The sequence below is a fragment of the Aulostomus chinensis genome, chromosome 14, assembly GCF_037954235.1.
Source record: "Aulostomus chinensis isolate RoL2024-O1b breed Wild chromosome 14, RoL_Achi_v1.0, whole genome shotgun sequence".
Lineage (NCBI taxonomy): Eukaryota > Metazoa > Chordata > Actinopteri > Syngnathiformes > Aulostomidae > Aulostomus > Aulostomus chinensis.
In genome coordinates, this window is record NC_141333.1 from 13,546,836 (window position 1) to 13,568,398 (window position 21,563).

General features: G+C 42.0%; 1 protein-coding gene across 1 annotated transcript in view; it reads right to left on the bottom strand.

Annotated features, from left to right (window-relative positions):
• Nucleotides 1–21,563, bottom strand: part of insrb (insulin receptor b) — a 79,019-nt gene that overhangs the window by 50,823 nt on the left and 6,633 nt on the right. Inside the window, exon 2 of the mRNA XM_086224662.1 lies at nt 5,141–5,689. Coding sequence (XP_086080788.1) covers nt 5,141–5,689 — 549 coding nt within the window. The remainder of the gene's footprint in view (nt 1–5,140; nt 5,690–21,563) is intronic.

Below are 21,563 nucleotides of genomic sequence, written 5' to 3' on the forward strand. Positions count from 1 at the left end.
CATTTATATGAGTGTATCACTATCAGGATCACAGCAATGGAAACTACCTTTTACGAAGGAAGGGGAAGGAGGAGGAAAATGGAAACAATCCTCAAGCATTTGCATGGTTGCAGGAGGAAGACAAAAATGAAGCAATCATAGATTTTTGAAATTTTCTGGAAAGTCAGGAATCATAATTCAAGACTTTAATCAGAGCTATCAAACTTTGTGTCCAGAATATCTCAAAAACTGAATTCTGATCGCACCATGTTCACATTTTATATCTACGTAGTGAATCGTGTACTCAATTCTCTTTGTTCTGCTAACCTGTTTGAACCTCGGAACACATCCCTAAAAAGGTACATATTAAACAATGAAAAAAGACGCTATCTTAACTAGTATGTTCTGTACATATCCAGTAATATGTGTTCCTCTCTTGGTGGACAAGCTCAAGGAAACTGAAAAATCGACTTCCATGATGCCACATTAATTCCCTAGGGGCACAGCAAAGAATTTCTAACTCAAGTCCCCTACCACTGAAAGAGCATCTAGGTCAGAGTTCAAGTGGCCCTGGGGCTCCAGATTGCTACCATTCAATTGCATTTTGCAACCATTTTAAGAAACACAGGGGGGGGCAAATGTCCAAATAGTCCCATTAGGTATTCAGTGTATTTCTACTGGTCACGGTGGTGTAACCTTCACAAATGTTGATTAACAATAGAAAACATAATGAACACAACTGAGCTTCTGTAATGGGGGACAGGTGACAGGTCAGCAAAAGCAACAAGTGTTGGGAGCAGTGACTCAATATACGTGCAACGGCTGCTACCTCAGAGAGGGAAACCTTTAAATGGTAAGAACACCAGGTTTCTCGTGAAATCCACATGTAGATATCCAGTATAACTGCAATCTGAATGTTACTTTGACACAACAGTGCTTCACAGTTGCAGAACATACTGGCAGGGTGGAGCGATATCAAGTCAGAGAGAAGAACTTTATTTATTTATCTATCTATTTGGACAGGCTACAAATCCAAACATGTCTTTTTCGAGCAGTAATCTAATTTACATCCACTTTGATATTGTGGTTTCAATTCTAAAACAATATCTTACAAGTTTATTTCTGTAATATTTCTACATTTAAATGTCTGAGATCTTTCACTCCTTTGTTGGGAAAAAATAATGAAATGTAGAAAAACATGTGCATATTGTTAAAAACCAGAAAGTTAAAATCATTCAAGTGTCGGTACTAAAACTTCAAACAAATTTCTTACCCAAATAGGCACAAAAAAGTCAAAGTCTGTCAAGAGGAAAATTTGGTCCATTCATACTTCCATGTAATACAAAATTTCTTCATACTGACAGATTTTAGGCGATCCAGCACCTTTCTGACAGAGGGCAACTGTCAGAATCAAGACACCCAAAGACACTTTGACTCCACAAACTCCATCTACAGGAAGCAGTGGAACCTAGAAATCTCTTCATAGACAGTTTTTATTCCTTCCACCAGTGCGCACGAGAAAGCTAGTTGAGAACAGCAGAGTCAGGACAACTAGTTCATTTTCTTCTTCTTAGAAAGATTAGAGAGAAAGAGAGAGAGAGAGAGAGAGAGAGAGACTTTTACAATTAAGAGCCTGGGCCAGCTACAGTAAGTGCTTTTGTTTGTTTGTGGTCGCGAGCCAACAGCACGCTTCACTGAGCACTTCCATCCTTATGACTGTCCTTTTTTCTTCCTCTCTTCAGCCTCCTCTAGCTTGGCCACTTGCCACTCTAGCTAAAGTGTGTAGTAGTTGCTGGTTTGTGTGTGTGTGTGTGTGTGTGTGTGTGTGTGTGTGTGTGTGTGTGTGTGTGTGTGTGTGTGTGTGCATGTACCTGGGAGCCAAACTTTAAATGCCCCGCCATGATTGTTTTGCTCTATTTATTTTGCTGTGCCCAACCCCTTCTTGTCCCCTCCTAGCCTCCTCAATTGGCCATCATCTTTTCCATGATGACTGCCTAGTTTCATATGATAGCAGGAGAAGAAAACACTAATGGACATGACATTGATGGCAAATGCACACAAACATGCACATGCAGGTTCATGCAAAACAGATGGAAGACAACTACTTGATTAGCCAACATCAAATTAGCTTCAGCACAGGTTAAGAATGAATTTTTGCACTGGATGAATTATTACAGTGACCAGTAAAAGTGTACATAAGAACTACAAAAAATCACATATTGAAAAGGTCCAAATGACAAAGAAGGGGTTACAAAGAAGGGGTTACAGTGCCATGTCAGGTCAGGTTGAACATTTGTTTGGGTAAATTTCTTCATGTGCCATCTTCATCTGGCTTCTGTCACTAGAAACAGAGGTTGTGACTGTGTGTTTGTGTGTTCATGAAAACAAATACAGCACCCAAAGTTAACTTTGACCTGAAAAGTGTTCTCTCTTTCTCTCTCTCTCTCTTTCTCTCTCTCTCTGTATGTTGTGCAAGCGTAGCACAGGCCGGGGTCTGTCAGGCTGAACACATTGTGCCAGGCCTCTGCAACAGGAAGAGCTTTATCTAAACAGCAGATTGACTGTTTGCTCCCATTCATATTCATTTTTGAATATTCTTTGTACTCTGTGTATCTGTGCTACAAGCCTGTGAAAATGTATCCAATCTATCTGTCTCATTTTTAAATGTACAGCATAGCCACCCTGTATTGGCTAATTTCTAAAAACTGTTCCACCCAAGTCAGTTTTACTGATTTTAGATGCATCAAGCTGACAAAATAATCCTGTGTTTCATTGATAGCAGGTGCCAATGCTCCATGAACTTTGCTAATCTCAGACCTGGCAACTGGAGGTGGCTGACACTACGTCACGGTTTGATTTAAAAAGCCATATGAAAATAGCACCGTGACACACTTTTTGGTCAAGTCACATCAGCAAGATCCATCAAGGCTCTTGCTAAAAACAAGACAACAAAAACAAATTCTGAAGTTTTGAATCACGCATGAACTTCAATAATCAAAGTTCTTATACTTCCCTCATGCCACCAGCCCCATGTGTTTCAGTGAGCAGTGATGCACAAGCACCAAAGGGAAACAAGCCTTTATATATGAAGGTGACATCCTGCATGCTGCATGCCGACCTGCCAGTTGGAACACATCATGGACGGAAACAGGAATTGATAAGACTTCATTGAAGCCAAATTACTTTTATCATTGCTGTTTTATTGGCTCAATTCTTTATTGATCCCTTTATGGATTCCTGATGAGTTTCCTGTGTCAAAAAAAAATACACATTGGGTTTCGGTGTCTCAGAAATATCTGCGCATATTATCATGAGAGAGGTAGTGGTACTTGTGCAGGCAACTTTAAAATACAGAGCATTAAGAAATAAAGCCTATGCTGATTAGAAAGATGTTGTATGTTGATGTTACATTTTCTCAACTTTAGTGTTTAACAAACATTAAAATTAACACTTTCCTTCTTGCTTTGACTCTTTTATGTCCCCAGTTCCCTGTGGCGCAGAGGAGTAATTGTTCTGCACTGAATAACTGCAACATAGAGATAAAATCCACAGCATATGATTCTGATGAACCGGGCGATAAGGATATCTGATTCCCACCACTACACCTGCATCAAATGTAGCTGTGTTGCAATGACTTTTCCATCACTGTTGGCGTTAGTTACTGCTGTATACTATCTTAAATAACACTAAGTTAAAGAAAGCAGCTGTCAGAGAGATCAAACTTCCAGTTTGAGAGACTTTGGCCTATGAAGCCTAGAACATGTCTGTAGCTTCTACTTGCAGTGAGGACATGCTCTTAAGTACACATATATCAAATGCTCACAAACATTTACAGCGTGTGCGCGCATATCGTCCCTGAGTGTAAACCAGAACCCCTCCCCACCCCTCACCCCCCTATACCCACTGTGCTACAGGGGCAGACAGCCGTTGCATCATGTTCTAGAAACAGCTCCTGCTTTGACACACAGCTCTTGACTACACTGGTGCCTATCACATGTCACGCCTCATACCTACTCTACTGGCCTATCAGCAGCGCAGGAGACATGGACACACAAGCAAACACGTTGTTTGACGTACTATGAACTAATTTCTGTTTATCAGTCCAAATTTTCCATTTCCCCCCTCAGTGGTCGGGGCTGTTTTCGTCTTTGAAACCATGTCACGTCGGACAAGTAAACTCTGTCTACAGGTTATCAAAAGTATGTTTATTTTCACCAAATAAAAGACCTTGTTTAAATTCAAACTCTAAGGTAATTTGTACACGTTTGTAAGGGGGGGGGGCAGGTAAAAGGCCATTTCCTGTATTAATTTCTCTGACAGCAAGACCTGGCATAAAATTGTAAGAGCCAACATTACATTTGGGCCGTAACAGTCGATTTTCAAGTACAAACATGGTCAAGGTCGTTATTCTTTGAGTATGAGCCTTTCTGTCACACAGAGACAGAGGAGGAAAAAAAACAACACAAGCTATAATCGCCTTCAAAAAATAATAAGCATTCTCTCTGTGTGTCTTACAATAGACGCCATTCTGCGTGTTTATGGCAGGATAGGAAAGACTGACTGACTAGCCGACACACTGGCAGGCTGGCTGGCAACGAGTGAAACCAAACTCTCTTTTTTTTTTTTTAACAAAAAGGAGAGAAAAATACCATTTCTGACAAAATGTGCAATGCACTCTCCCCTTGCTTTCATTGCGTTTTTCTGCCATAAAGCCAACCTTCGAGTGTGCACTTCCCTGACTCAAGAATACAGTTGTGTCATTTCACACACCGGGCAGATCCTGAGCCTGTAATTACAGATCTCTTGCCCACAATGCTCCAGTCAATGAATGCTAATCAGCGGGCATGTCCATGACTCCTGACTGCTAATATCAGGAGCAACACTCCACATCATAGAAATCATTAGATAAACCAGTTAAAATGAAAACCTCGGTCACTTCTATTGATTTCTGGGAGGAAATATCTCCTGTGAATAGACTTATATGTCTCTCAGGACCACTTCAAAACAAACAGCATGATGGATTCGGAGGGGGTACTATGCTACCAGGTCTACGCACTACGCTCGTCAATATTTGTACTTCAGTTCATACATAATGTCCTTCATTTGTTAAATAAATATAAAGAAGAAGACGACAAAACATGGAAGACATATATACACTTACTTCTCTGACAGTGGTTCTGCGACCAGCATCGTCCCCTGAAGTGTCCGTTGATGGTGTTCTGTGGGCAGATGGTCTGACCTTGGGCCGTGCCAGGACACACGTCTCCACACTCCCTCTCATTTTTATTGGATACGATGTAGTTGTCCTCCACCGTGTCCAGGATCTTGGACCAGTCAAGGGTGGCCAGGTAGCAAAGGTCTGGATTCTTCTCTATCCTCACAGCACCCCTGGTGATGTTCATGAGGCTGTGAAGGCCCACCTCCTTCAGCTGCAGCATCTCATAAATCACAAGAGCATAGTTGAAGAAGAGGTTGTTGCCACGGATCACGGTCAGGTTGGGGAAGAGGTCTGTGAGGGTCTCCAGGCCGTAGACCCTGAACAGCAGCACATAGTCGGTCACCACTCGCAGCTTTGGATAGCTGAGGCCCCGGAAGTCCTCCGTCTTGGTCTTAAACATCAGCAGAATCTTCAGGTGGCCCTCAATGATGGTACAGTTCTCCAGCGACTGGAGGTTGGTCACATTGTTTCGAATGTCCTTGCTCTGGCAAACTGGGAGGAGAGAGATAGAATAAGAATACCAGTATAAGTCACAAGGCCTTTTTCATTTGTGCTCATCCGTTGATTAACCATAGTTTCCATGAGACCTGTTTGAGTATTACACTGCCATATATATCTATATCTATATCTAAAATTCATATTAAATATATAATAATATACATTTATAGTTATACATAGATCTATAATTATTTAAGTACTAGTTCTTGAAACAAATGTATCATAACACTGCTGTATTTGCTCGGCTTTGAACAGTTTGAACAGCAAGTCATCAGGATCGAGCAAAATCCAGCCATGTCAGTGATGTGTCGGGGAAAACAGATTAGAAGTGTCCTCTATTCGATACAAACATCATCAGATCTTTTGCTTTCCCATATAAACCATGGAACCAGCAGCAGTGGTTCACGTTTGGTAGAGCACAGCCATTCATGGGGAGCACTTACTCAAGCCCCCTCTACAATCTGACAGGCTGCAAGCACTTCCTCCCTGCCTTATCTACTTTCCGCTTTCTCACACGCGCACACGCACACACACACCCTTCATTGGCTCTGGCAGTATTCCTCCAGAGAGGATATTATTATATGACACTGTCTGATCTGAATGGAACAGACATGAAAGGGTTAACAGAAATGAAGCCTGGAAGCAAAATGCTTTTCCATGCTCATTCATACTCTTTAGCTGCTGCACCGTGACACACACGCATATGCGCACACACACAGAATTCAGCAAAAGCACGTGCACACAGTCTCACACACATTAGAGGAGTGGAGAATTCATTAGGGGACAGTTACTTAAAGAGATGTGCAGAGGAAAAAAAAAAAAGCATGCTCCTTGCTGCAGGTACCAGTATAAAATGTACATTATATAAAATGCACATTTCCAACATATGCTACAGCAGGAACATTAGTGAGTGTGAAGGTAAGAAGTGAAACCATAAGGTGTAAGACTTGGGTGTAACAATGAAAACTCCAGCTCCTATATCAGCAAGATAAACTAAGTGGCACTGAAAAACCAAAACAACCCTTTTTACTACAAGAGGCTGTCTGAATGTGTTTTGTGTCTTACAAATGAATGAACAAATGAAACCCCATGCATTTTCATACATCAGTGAATCTTTGCATTTACGCAGATAGATCACACATGGGAATGAAAGTGCAGAACAACGTTCTGGTCGCAATTCCATTCCATAGCTTGCTCTGAAGCATAGACCGCAGCACAAGACACTGTTCAAAGAAAGTGCTTTGGCAAATATATTTAAACTTTATGCATTTTCATGTATTATTGTTGAGTGGTTTACTCACACCTGATAATGTTGCCTTTGACGATATCCTACCAACAACTATAAAATTAATAATAACATTCAAAAACAGCTCTAGAGTATTGCTTTCAGTTGGACTTTAAAAAAAAAAAACACAGATCGGTGAACCTCCACCAGAAATTGAGGTAGGAACAAATGTCCCAAAGCTAAAATGTCTTCCAGATCACTGATTATTTATTCTCTCCTTTTCAACATATTAGAATTATCTTTAGAATTAACAGGTGGCACACTGACCTTGCCAAAAAAACCTCTTCAATTATGTTTTCATCAACCTCACCAATAGAGAACTCACATTTTCTCAAGTTGAATTTTCTTGAGGCATCTGTGAATGCACCATCACAGCAGGTCACAGTTTTAAGGACTGGACCAATGGCAGTAACGTGAAATGAGGATTCACTGCTTTACAAATTGACAAGATGAGGGTGTTAAAATGAGAGGGGTGCGTATGGAAAAGTACGCTGAATCTGTAGTCCACACACACCCATTCAAATTCAGTGAACATTCTCATTACACACACTGGTAGTAGTGAGACATTATGCTAATTTGCTCACACGACTGAACCATGCATGTCTCTCATTAAGCACACTAACAACCAGTATGGCCTCAAACAGATGGTAATGGACAATAAGAATCACTGACCAAGGTTTCAGTGCAAAATTGCACGGTGTTATCCACTACAAGGAATAACATTAGGCTATTTCTCTCAGTCATTTTCGATTTGAGCGCGTGTCAGTGTAATTAACGTAAATTGAGGCGCTAATGCAGAGTTTATTTATTCTACAAGACCACAATGTCTGGTAAAATGATGAAAATAATTACTTAAAAATTGTGTATTTTTGTAATTTAAGAATGTGAATGAGGTCCAGTAATCTTTGGGGAAGAAAAATAATTAAAAGTGCCCTGAGCATGTGCCTGTAGAGAAATATTAGCTTCTTCATGCAGAAGCGATCTGCAGGTCTGGTTTGACCCCCATCTGGTTGCTCAACCACAACCACCACTACAAAAGGTAAAAATGAAAAACTCATAAGACAAAAAAAAGCATTTCAAAACAGAGAAAAGTGCAGAGGATTTCAGAGTTCCACAGAGTTGTTTTTGGCTCTCATTATTTTCCAGGTGGACGCTACCTATTAACTTCCTAATCTGTTAATGGTTAGCACGACAAACATGTCAACAGTCCAGGTACAAACTCCTACCAGCAGTATATAAATGGAAAGGTTTAAGTGACTCTTATAATGGACAGCAGCCAATAAAGCCCGTAATCACTACACTGTCAAATAAAACCATGTTGTTTACTACAACAGCATGTTGGCATTAGAGCTGAGTCATTCAAGCTTACATTTTCTCTGGCTGCAAAATTTAAACTTAGATCTCAAATAGTCACAACATATTTCAGTAGGTGCCAACTGGTAGGAGTAATGGAGCAAATGCCTGCTGTTGTCACCTTGAAGAGATGTCTGTATCAAATTGAAAAATGTTAAATTAAAACTTTGGTGCTGAATAAAACTCCAGACAGAAGGAGCTTTGTGATGAAGTGGTGAATTTCATTATAAGATAAGTGCGTTCATGAGTCCTTACACCCAAAAATAAGTTTGTGCTGATGAATGTGCCGTTCCCTTATATCAAAGTTCGTGTGATTTTTGAATGGGTTTTCCATTACGTGCCAGAAAACATGTCTGTGTTCATGTTTTAGGTATTTTAATCTTTTGTTCTGAAGCATAAAATATGTCAGTAAATACCGCAGTCATGAATTTCAATGTGTTCATAGGTCTTGAAAGTGATGGTTGCTAACAAGAGGCTAAACGAGACTTCAGACGTCAGGGACATTAAACACACCGAGCATGAAGGCAGTTGTGGTTGTCATGCATCCCTGGCGCAGTTTGTTCATAGAATAAAGTTAGCTTTGTAGTTCTAATGATCGCTGCTATGCTTCAAAAATCCTAAACCTCAAACGTTTGTGTGCAAGAGCTTATTTTCAGCAATAATCCAAAATCCAACACACAAATCCCATTGGCTTTTGGTCGAGGGAACCTGTGATGATAGTGAATTTGATGTTAGCCTATAAACATCTCTCATCCCAGCAGCGCTAAAAGAGAACATTACGTTGTGTACCTGCAGAAAACATTTAAATGCATCCACCGTACTTTCTAAATGCCAAAAGCCAAACGAAGTGAAGGGCCACTTGCTGTTGCAGCACATCAGATAAAGAATAGTCAAATAACATCATCAGAAACTCATTCATCCTAACAGCTCGCCTTAGCGCCACCCTCTTTATTAGACACGATCTGTAACAGAAACCAGAACACCAAAACACACTTCTTCACCGTAGCAGTTTGTGTTATTCTAAGAGATAACAGCAACCTTACACCTTTCTGTCCCTCCTGCCTTATCTCCTGGACACATCAAGCAGGCCTACAGGCCAATCACTCGCCGTCAGCCTGCAGCACCAACAGGATACCTATTGTGCAACACGACAACATAACAGAGTACATTACACAACACCAGCTGAGCCAGGGTGTAACTCACCTTTGCCCAATGATCTTCAAGACACACCAAGAGCACAAACATGACCTTTTCACATAAACGTATTTTCACACTGCAGGTAAGAATTGTGTTAGTGAAAATGAGGTCTTTCTCCTCACACAGCATGCTAACAATCTGGCACATATGTCACGTCTCTTGTTGGAGAAGCTTTATTGACACAAAGAAATGTTAGCGGGCCATTAGGGGCAGGAGTAGACGGTACTGCTGGGAGCTCCCTCTGCAAAATGGAGTCTTGTTTTCAACTGACAGGAACAAGAGAGGAGGAAGGAGTGTGTGAGTGTGTGTGTGTGTGTGTGTGTGTGTGTGTCTGGGGGGGTGGCTGGTCATCGGGGGCAGATGGGGAAGAGGGACAGAGAAGGAGGGTGAGTAAAGGAGTGAGGGAGGGGGGTGTTGTTATGCAGTCATGGGTTGAGAACCACTGTGTCTTTAAAATAATAAGCCCATCTCCTCCCTCTCTCCTCCCAGGTTTAGGAGCAGGGGGACATAGGAGAGGCAAAGAGAGTGAATGGGGAGAAGGGGCGGAGGGTTGAGTTGCTGGCAAAAGAGAGGAAGAAGGGGGCAAAGGACGGATTGGGGGGGGGGGGGGGGGTGTAACCTGAACCCGGGCAGGAACGTAGTGATGTAAGGGACCTACAGGACGGTTGGTGATCACATGCATGAATGGAGGGCTGCTACAGACCACAGTTACATGACAGGCAATACACACACAAACACACACACATGGGGCGGGGGGGCTTGCTGGTTTGCTGCATTCTGGACATAAACATCAGCAAACAAGCATGCAAGGTTCACTTACTAGATCAAAACACCCATGAGAGAGATTCTATGATGAAGAAGTTATGTGAGATTATCAATGTTGCTCTAATTTACACTCCAGACTCACACGCTGGTGGGTTGGGGGGTTGGCGGACAATGACCATGACCCTTCTATAGCCCACCCTCCCACAGAGGACCACCCATAAGCAGACATCTTAGTGCTCTCACTGGCTGTACAAGAGCTCTTAATTACAATAACAACCCAATCAGCCTCTAATGAGCCTGGGGGGAGAGGGGGCGTGTACTGGAGCAGAGCAGAGAATGGAATAACAGAGCACAGCCTGGAACGTACTGTACCATACTGAGGACCTCTATAAGAGAAATGTGGGCCATCCACCCGCCTTCCCTGTCTGCTTGACACTTAATTTGGCAGCAGGAATGAGAAGAGAAGGAGGAGGAAGAGGAGGAGGACGATGAGGAGGAGGGAGGTGCGGGGGGGGGTGTCAGACAAACAGAAACAGCAAAGTAAAAAAAGATGATATATGGAGGGATGTCAACGAGTTTATGTCTTCCAACAGGATACATAACATTTGAATGTACATTCTGGTTTGAATAAATCCCTGCTTGATTGGAAAAGTCAGATATCCTAATAAAATAGATGAGGACAGTCACTGTCTAGACATTTGGCACGTTTGCTGCCATAACTGTTATACATTTTTCCCCATATTTGTGTTAACATTCTAGATATGCCAGGATGGGATAAGCATCAACCATATTTGAAGGAAGCATTGCTCTGTTTGCTGGTATAGTGTACCACCATTTCATGATGCATGTATTCTGCAGAGAGGGACTGGAGTGAAAATAAACACCTTAATGCATCAGGAAGCCCAATCCCATTGTCCCAACTAGCAGAAAATCTCAAAACTGACCAGAGCAAATGCCTCTCAGTATTAAGCCGCATGTTCAGTAAGCCTTGGTTTATGTATATTAGGATACACAATATTGGATATTTTTTCTTTACATCCAATATGCCAATATTCTACAACTGATTTGGCAAATATATACAGATGGAACTATCTGCAAAAAACAAGTTTACATATTTTGACATTTTGTACATACTGAAAAGCACAAGTAGCATAAATCGTACTTGATGCATTTTTTTAGAGAGTGTTCAGATAGTGAACAATGGCATTTCAATCTATCAAGAATAATTTAAGAATAAGAGCCCTGTTCATGTAATGTGCTATGTTCCCTCTGAATTTTAGGACAAATGCATTTAGTATGCACAAATTCACTGGTGTTCATTCAGTTTTTGCAGGTTCAAGCACTTGTAAGTAAAAAATCAATCCATCACATTAAGGTTTAAATCAGAAATAATTTAAAATGGTGTGCTCCTTGTATTAAAATAAGTTAAACATTTTATTGAAAATGTCTCCAATGTTACACTTTGGGAAAATAAAACTCCTTTAATTTCAGAGTAAAAACTCTTTGATGTCTTCCAATTCCTTCACTTATTTAAAAGTAAGTGATAACAAATATCACGAGCTAACATTTGCAGTTCAGTCTCTCTGACTGAAATGATGTACACTTGTGACCACAGGCACTGACGGCTGAATGAGCTCTAAATACTACATGTGTAATGCTCGCATTGGATTATAAGGATATTGACAAGGATGACAAGTACTGACTGTTTCAATGAACATGATTTAAAGACCAAACTGCTGGTTTCTATCCAGACACCAGTATCCTGGCAAATAATGTTAATGCCTTTTGGATCTGCACTTCCAGTCCTTGCAATTTTAGCATGTCATCAACTGTCCGTCACTTTCCAAAATAGAATTAGCTCATAGAGTGCTCCCGCTGTAATTACAGATGAAAAACTACTTAAGCATTAGTGAAACTGAGGTCATAGCAATGTAACTGATATCTCAGAGAAACAAACATCTCTTCTTTTCAATGAGCCCCCACAGCTGCAGCTGCTGTTATAGTGTAGCTACAATTTCAGACGGATTCTTCCCTTATTTTTAGAGTTGTGCTCCCTGCATAGAATTTAATATGCACCAGCAAACAGAAGAGGCTGGTTGGCTACCTCAGTGCTGGCAGTGAGAAAGTGAATCACAGAGGTAGTTTAGAAGGTAAGAGTTGAGCCCTCTGTGGCCCAAGTACCAGCTTGCCTCTGCCTGTCACTGTAGGTGAAGGCAGCCGCATGTTAGCTTAGCGTGAAACCAGACCTGTACAGCATGAAACCAGGTGGCAGCTAACTCTGGACTGTGAGAAGTTTCCTCTCTCTGACAGCTTAGGCCACTGATGAGGTGATCTGCTGATTATATATTTGTCAACGGCGCAGTTGCTGAACAAACCCCAGGAGAGAGAATATGTGGTCACCGTGCCAAATGGACTGCTGGTGGAAAAAATGCATTTGTTTGTTAATATAGCTATGGAAAGTCCTGAGAAGTAAAGCCAGCTCTCTGTGCGCCCACTGCCAAGCTGTGGCTTCTACAGTGAAAAATGATGCTTAGAAATTGCATGAGAGGCATTTTGATCAACACGTACCAACTTGTACTTCCAAAACAAAGAGAGTTGAGCACCAAAATAACAGTATGTAAGCCAGGGAAAGAACGGAGGTTGAAGACAGGAAAGTGTGCAATCTATTACACTGAACGACACAGGCATAAGTACAGGAGAAAAATAATTCAAAAAAATGGACAATGACCAAGCTACAAGTGATCACAGCTGGTATGTGCATTGTGACTGACATGTGCTTCCATATTTGAGGGCATCAAATAAAGGTGGGGGGCTTTAGAGAGGGGGCGAGAGAGAGAGAGAGAGAGAGAGTGTGAGTGTGAGTGTGTGTGTGTGTGTGGGGGGGGGGGGGGGGTTGGAGCACCTGTTCCTCCATCCCCTCAGCCTCCCATTGAGGAGCATGGCAAGGGGAGCTGGCCCGGCCTATTTATATACAACGCTGGGTCCTGTTACAGCTGTGGCAAAGGGCCAGGCTGTGGCAGATTGAAGCGGGTAGAAAAGAGCAACATGCAGGCCCTGTGCTGTCAGATGGCTGGCCAAAAGAAGAAAGAGGCCTAAATCAGATCACAGTGGTGACTTTGGCTCGCCTCCTCTCTACCTTCTGGCACTGGCAAAGGAGAGAGGAGTTGAGGGAGGGAGGGAAGGAAGGAGAAGGGAGGGATAGTTACAGATAGAGGGAGACAAAGAGACCAAAAGATACAACGGAGCAAATCGATGTGAGGGAGGCAGGTGAGGTGCCAGGTTACTATCACTTGTTTTTAAAAACACAGACTGACTGTTTTCCAGATTTACCTTGGAGTCAATAATGAGGAAGGAGAAGAGGTTGAGAGGAAAAGAGGACAAAACATGTGGACAGCAACATTTGACATCTTAAGGACATAAGCAGTACCCTCATTCTTCATTTGAGGTTCCATGATGGTCTGGCGTTCAAGTTAGGGATGGTAGCGTACTACAACTTGTTTGTCTGCAAAGTGGGAAGTATTTGCATTTCAAAAGCAGCAACTAACAATACAGAAATGAGCAAAAGAAAAGACCGCATGTTGGATGAGGCATACAGGAAAACTTGCAGGAACTGACAAGTATCAAGGATTGTCTTCTTTCTGTTGGTGAGCCACCAAAAACACCCCAACAGTAGATTGACCTTCAGAGTGACTGACCATCCACCCACGTTTACCAACCTAAACAGCAAACCGCCACTCTGTACATGTACAGCTTGACACCGAAACCAGACAAAAGGTACATTTTTTTATATATTTACTGTTGAGGGTCTCTGTCTTTCTGGGAGCTCCTTTCTACTTTGTTAATTGCCATGCACATTTTAATGAATGGCTTATTGTTATTCACAGCGTCTTTCTAGAATTTCCAAGACAAGCCAAACAGATTTTATCTGGCAACTTTAAGGATCAGCTGTGTGTCCATCTCTAGAACACCGTTTACATTCTATTCAAACACCACACTCCACAACAGCACACAAAAGCAAAGAATTCAATCCATAAGTATAGTTGATAAGATGGTCATTGTGTGTGTATCTGAGGTTTCTTCCTCGCTGCCTTGTTCCTCATTCCATTTTCAGCACTTTCAACCTCAACCTGCCTCGTAGGCTTCTACTACATAGTGAGCTTATTCATTCAGTCTCCAAGGTCATAAAAAGGCATGACAAAATGCTCCATAATGAGTTTGATGTAGTGTTGTAACAGAAGCAACACACACACACACACAGAATTTTGTTTTCTCATTTCCATGTACAACTAACATGTTCCCTGTCTTAACAAAACTGGACAGCTCATAATACATAGACCCAAAAGGGAGAAAAATCTCAAAAATTCTGGCCACGCCATAGGAAACAGCTAAACCAGGTGGTGCTCCAAACAAATAAAAAGGCATGTTGGGGGGGAGCAGCATTCCTGACAGTCAACACATAGACAGAAGACTATGAAACAGGAGCAGGTAATCAACTACAGGCGCGACTGTGCTTAAGATACAGTGAAGAACAGACAACACACGCACACAAAACAGACATGTGTGTGTATTACTCACACACAGTGAGTAATGCAGAAAACATCTGATGTTCCTTTTCATCTTCCCACGTTAGCGAGTGGAGCGCGGTGCAGAGTCTTGGTGTGGTGAGCCTCGGCCTGAGAGGGAGGCAGTCGGGGCTCGCTTGCCCTGCTTGACTTACAGCCACATGGCAGCAGCTGCAGGGCCAGGCCCCACCAACGCTCCGACCCACAAACCAGAGCTACACATGAGTCTGGATGAGCTACGCCTGCATGATGGCTTTGCCATATCAGCTCCTTCCATTCCTTATGGCTTTTTTAATGGCTTCTAAACCTGCCTGTCTGCTTGCTTAATACCTCTTAACATTTGAATCGTGGCTGGGAAGCTACTTTCTAATCCATAGTGAAATATTTCTAACCTGCTCGGTGTACTGCTGTTGAGCTTTAGCTACTCAGCATTAAAACTGAGAAAAGGCTGAGAGAAACACAGACAAGAAAGAATGTACTAAAGTTGTGCTGGGACAGCTGCCTGGGCTGTAGCTCGACATGCTAACACTTTCTTTTGACACTTGGCAGTTTTAAACGTCCTGCTAAAACATTTTGGAGGTTTACTAGAGGTATTCCCTGCGTAGTGAATGGATGAGTGAGCTCATACCGAGCATGGCAAATCCTATTGATTTGTATGGATTGCTTCAGGGCTGCCAGCTCTGAGCTACAACTGAATCCAAAATTTGATGCAAACAAAGACAAATACCAGGAGAGAGGTAATAATTTGACTCTTAACTGCTTTGAAATGAGACTCCAAGAGTGTGTGTGTGTGTGTGTGTGTGTGTGTGTGTGTGTGTGTGTGTGTGTACTATAGGGAGGACTGAGGAGACAAGTTAACAAGCAGGGGAGCTGGGAGGGTTAGAGAGAAGGAAAAAACAGGGCGGAATTTGAGCAGTAGGGAAAGCAAAGTGGTAGAGGAGCAAACAGAGAAATGGGGGGTGGGAGGGGAGAGATCTGATGCTGGGAGAGTTGACAAACCAAGACGGAAAAGAGGGAGAAGCAGAGGGGAGGGTGGAGGGATGGAGAGCAGAGGGGCCAGGTCAGTTTAATGGCCCGTTTGTCTGTGCTGTTAGACCACCAGCTCTCACTGGCTGCAGCAGGAAAACCTCACACACACACACACACACACACACACACACAAACATGCAGACACACATCCTTCTGCTCTTTCCATATCTCTCCCTCCCTCTACCTTTTCCATTGCTCAGGCCTATACCCACAGCTTCGGTGCCTCCTTCCATTTACAAAAACACAAACATGTCATGAAGAATCTTCACAGAAATATGTTTTTATGACACCACGCCTTTTAATGGTGCCTGATATCACTACACACGTAACAGTAGAGTTTCCTGAACGTGTTATCAATAAACCATCAGCCCTTGGTGTTTAATTTAGGCTACATGCCCCCCCGCTGTTTGTTTTTCCCTTTGAGATTCCCATTTTCATTCGCGTCCGGCCTCCTCCTCCTGTGTTAGTTTTTCCGTACAGGATATCTATGAGCATGCTAGGTATGGCATGGATGGAATACTGACGTCATGTTAGCATTCAAAAGGCCACCAGGCTCACAAATCATCCACATGTTACCTAGCCTCTGACAGTCCAGTCCCTGGAGTGGGGGGTCTGTGGCCACGGCGGTATTGTAAAATGACTTCCATTCATTACGCTGTCATTTAACAGCCAGGCATGATTCAATTTGGGCCCCCTAAACTGTAAGTGAATTAGAAATGCTTGATACAAGCTCATAAACTAGGTGCAAGCTCTTTGTCTCTGCCTCTTGGCAGCAATCCATTCCTCCTTACTTTCTCTCAACTTTTACTCTCATCCGTTCATATAAGTCCCTTTTTGTCTTTTTCTTCTGGAGCGTCACGACTAATGGACAGCTCAACATTGTTACAGCAGCAAAGAGTATGTGATACACACCTGCGGACTTGAGCATGCACAACAACTAAAACTGACCTGAATGTTTCCCCTATTTGCGTTTTGCCATAATGGATGCATATGTCTGTTCTTAAATACTTATTTGCTTCACTTCCTCCCCAAGAACATCTGGAGGACGTGTACACATCAGTACACTCATTTTATTAATGAAGTGGTATGAGACTGCATTTAGCTTTGAATATTTTTCCACAATAACTAACACTGGTAGGTGACAATATAACACCTTGTTCCTTGAGCACCGCCTGTTAAAGAAATGTTCAGTTTTATTTTAACATTCAATGCGAAATTTAATCTGCAATGAGTTGCAAAGGGAAAAAGAAGAAGGGTGGCTGGAGATCTATTTTTGTTAACGAAGACCTGCAAAAGTAGAAATGGGATTGCAGTTGCTTTAGAACTAGACTACTGATTAGTTCAGATTTTGAAGTGTTTCTAGAGACTTTTTTGTTTCAGAATAGATTTCTATCTGTAATACATCTATCATGTGCATAAATTTGATTGTTTGATTTGAACTTTTGAACTGCAGTGGTAGTTGGTTCACTGCCACAGCTGCAAATGTTGGCGAAGCTAATCTGCCATCATCCTTTTCTTTGGGATGAGTCCCCCCCTCTGCTCTTCACCATGACACAGGTCCCAGATCAGGTCTCGGGTCCAACGGTTGGGCTGGAGCAATTAAGCCCTTGAAGGCTTGCAGGTCTGAGAAACACTAATCTATCTTAGTTTCAGTATATTGCACTCCAATGAAAACGTGAAAATATTTGTTCAGATCTGCCTCCTAAAATATGATACACTCTTAATAAAGAATAATGTCAAGCCAAAAATGATGACCGTACTTTCTGTCTCCACATAGTTAAACTCCAAACAGGGAGATAAATGCTAGAATTTAGTAAGTATTTAGAAAGAGGAGGTGCACTGTCGCCTAGTGCTGCACAGCTAGTCCTGTCACCATAGTAACCCCTCTCAGGCTAGTTCATCAGGACAAAAAACAGAACCCCCCCCCCCTTCAGTTCCCTACAAACACACACCTGACATACACACCATCCTTGACACATAACACATACAAGCGTGAGTGCTCATAAAAGGACACCGAGACACACTGAGAGATGCAGAGCAGCAAATACTACATAATCAGAAAGTCCATGTGACTGCAGGTGTACATGTTAAGCATCACTTAGGCCCAGCTGGTGCACGCAGACCTGATAAAAGAGGAGACGGCAAAAAAATGAGGGGAGCGAGAGAGGGAGAGAGAGGGGGAGAGAGAGGTGTCAAATGGATGGTGTTCACACCTTTAAGAGGTTTGAAAGAGGAGGCTTTCCCACCCCATACAGAGCAGGATTAGCCTGTGTATGTGTGTGTGTGTGTGTGTTTGTGTGTAGGTCTGCAGGCGGTGCGCATCGAAAGTGTGAAAGAAAAACAAATCATTGGATGAGAGTGAACCCTCTTACCCCTGAATGTAAAAAGCCAACGAGAGGAGGGAGAGAACAAGAGATGGGTATGGCAGTAGTGGGAGCTCCAGTGTTAGAGGGGAGAGGGAGAGGGGAGGAGAGAGAGAGGGGGGGGGAGCGCAAGAGTTAGAGATAGAGAGAAGGAGTGAGAGAGAGATAGAGGGGGGGGGCACAACACATTTGCTGCAATCAGATGTCGTCGGTCTTCTTCTTTTTCTGTATCTTATGATTGAATCTCCAGCATGTCTCACACTCAGGAGTAAATGCTGCTTTCCCCTGGGTTAAGCAAATCTGCCTCAAAATATAATGGATTCTTTCTGAGAGAAGGCTACATTCCTGCTTCAACTTTTGTTCCTGCTGACAGTCAGACGGACAATCAGAAAGAACCAAAAATATTACCTCCTCGACGAGCGTAACCACAAACAAATATTTGTCACAGATGGATCGTATATTATAGCCAAAGAGGGAATGGTGTATTTACCTAACTGAAAAAATTAGACACAAAGACAAAATGCATACCTAATGCCAAGATAATTTGTCTTTATTGCTGCAATTATCTTTTGCCTTGATCCATTAACACCAACTTAAAAAAATAGTACCATCAACATTAAATTTGGAGTCTTTAGGGTGGAAGGAGGAAAAATTGATAATCTTCCACATTTTGGTGAAAAATCATAAGATCTGTAGCTCTGCATTGTGCTGCCAACTCTGCAGACAGCAGACAAAAAGCACATCTTAACATTTTTTTTTTAATCCTTTTAAATTTCTGCCATATTACTAAAGCTTTTCTTTTGCCATCAAAGCCTTTTCTTTTGTTCTAATTTTAAACTGCAAAAAAATTGTAATTAAAAAAAATGTAACTGTATTACTTTGCGGTACCACTTATCTATAGGAATACGCTACAGTGGACGGCCTATGTGGGACTAGGTGCCAAAAAAAAGTTACAAATATAGCAAATGTCTAAATTCATATTGATTTGATTTTATCAACTGAGCGTTTATTTGGTGGATAAAATGTTTTTTTCTGCAGTTTCCTCAATAAGACGTACCCTGCTAACGGTCAGAACCGTACCATGGACTACCTCCTAGGACGAGCCTTCTTGGATTCATCTGAAATTTCCCATGAGTTTACTCTGTCAAGGCTGCAAACAGTGGTTCAACTAAAGTGATGGAGACAACTCTGTGTCATTAACTGCTACGACAATCACCTGGCTGTGTGTCAGATGACCGCTTCTCCGACATATGACAGACCTCAAAATACATTTCACCCATTAGGTTCAGTTACACAGCGACTACAGCACAGCAAACACCCATTAACACACAATTTTCTGTGCGTGCCAGTGCACAGATGTATTCCGATTAGCAAACTAAGTAATTTGCAATAAAAGAGACCGTGTGCTGAGTTTTAGCACGACTGGAACAAAAAAATTTGTTATTTATGGTCTGAGATGCAAATAGTACTAGCTATAGCATTCTTTTTATGAGGTTAATAAAAATCAACAGCCCAATTGGCTCAGATGCAGGATTAATGAAGTATGAAATGATAATCAATGTTCACAGCATGTGGTTACAACCCAAGCATTATAACATTTCATCACTCTTAAATCACCCATAAGACAGCCCTTTTCAACTCTAGATTAAATCTTTGTTGAAGAAGAAAAAAAAAATGCTTGTTGATGGTCAAAAAGACCCAGAAATACAAAATGCTTGGAAAGGATTTTCAAATTTACTCATATTAGGACATGGATGTGGTCTCAGCCGGTGAAATCGCCCCAAAAGATTCCTTTGCTGATCCCTGGGTTACAGCCACAGCTCTACTTGGATTTACAGCATAAAGTCACCAACAGTTAAAATAGGGCAGATCCAAACAGCAACAAGGACTATCAAATCAGATTGTTGCAGCATGGCGTAACGGCGCGCAGTGTGTGTGTGTGTGTGTGTGTGTGTACCCCATCCCCCTCCCAACCAGTCCACATTTCTGTGCAGTGAGCAGAAGTTTAAATAAACAGCCACAGTTCTCTATCTAGGAATGGGAGTCAGAGAGGACGGCATCAGATAAGCTCTGTACTCATAAAGACCTGCACTGTAAAGACAGACAGACAGAGACACACACACACACACACACAAACTGTTCACTTCAGTCACTTTGACACGATAATGTGATGGATACTAAGAGCTCCTTTGATCACACAACGCTCAGAAAGAGTGGCATCTTGGGGATAATTGACAGCTCATAAGTCAGACAAAGTTTCTGAAACTTTCAGTCACTTTTCCAGAGGGCGAGCGCAAGGGTCAGATTTTTGTTTAATTACACATTGCTAGCGATCAACGCGGTTTATTTTGTCATTTTGAAAAGCAGGTGCAGCTGGACTCTGCGTGAGAGACATGTAAAAAACTGGCTAGTCACTTATTAATATGAGATAATACGCCTGGTTGTAAAAGTTTGGCTGTAATTAAGAAGGAACCTCCAGCGGTTTGGGCCCCATTTCTCATTAAACGACTTGAGGATTTAAGGGCGAAAACACACCCAAACGATAAAGTTGCATTTGAGAACACCACAACGACTACAGCCGACGATCAACTGGTATATGTTCTGCACCTGCATGAGAAGACATAAACTATCCATACCAACAGGAGGCAATAGTCTGAATATGTTATTAAAAAAAAAAAGAAAGTGGAGGACCTTGGGAGTAACCAAAACAGCTTTTGCTTTGAAGACTATCTTGAGTGGGTCAGGACAGACGAAGGAGCTCCAGATACAGACAGGTTCCAGGTTCTTTGTCGTCATCCATTTTTGGAGCTTACATGAGGTGACACACCTGCACCGTCACTCCTTCACATCCTGTTCCACTCAAACTAACCACTGTTACCCAGAGAAACAGTTCCAATTCCACTTGAAAACCAGACCGAATGTGCATCGATACTTTGTAAAACATGCCACATCATGGTGCGTTCAATTGCACCTGAAATCTGTCCGACAGATCAGGAAGGTTATTTAAAATGACAAGGGTTATAATTTTTTGGATTTTTCAATAGCTGTATGTGTCATCACTCTCCTTTTTTTCATTACATTTTTATAATTCCTGAGCAAAGCAAAAATACTACAATCCAATTCCAATTCAATAAAATAGTGGGAAACGAAGATATCTTAGAAGTGAGGAGACATCTAATGCACCAAAAAAGACATAAATCAAATGTGTGGCAATATTTCCAGTTTTTCAAGCAAGAAGGTAAATCTTGGCAAAACAAACTCAATCTGCAAACTACGCCAAGAAATAAAACTGAATGCTCTACCTGTACATCCTG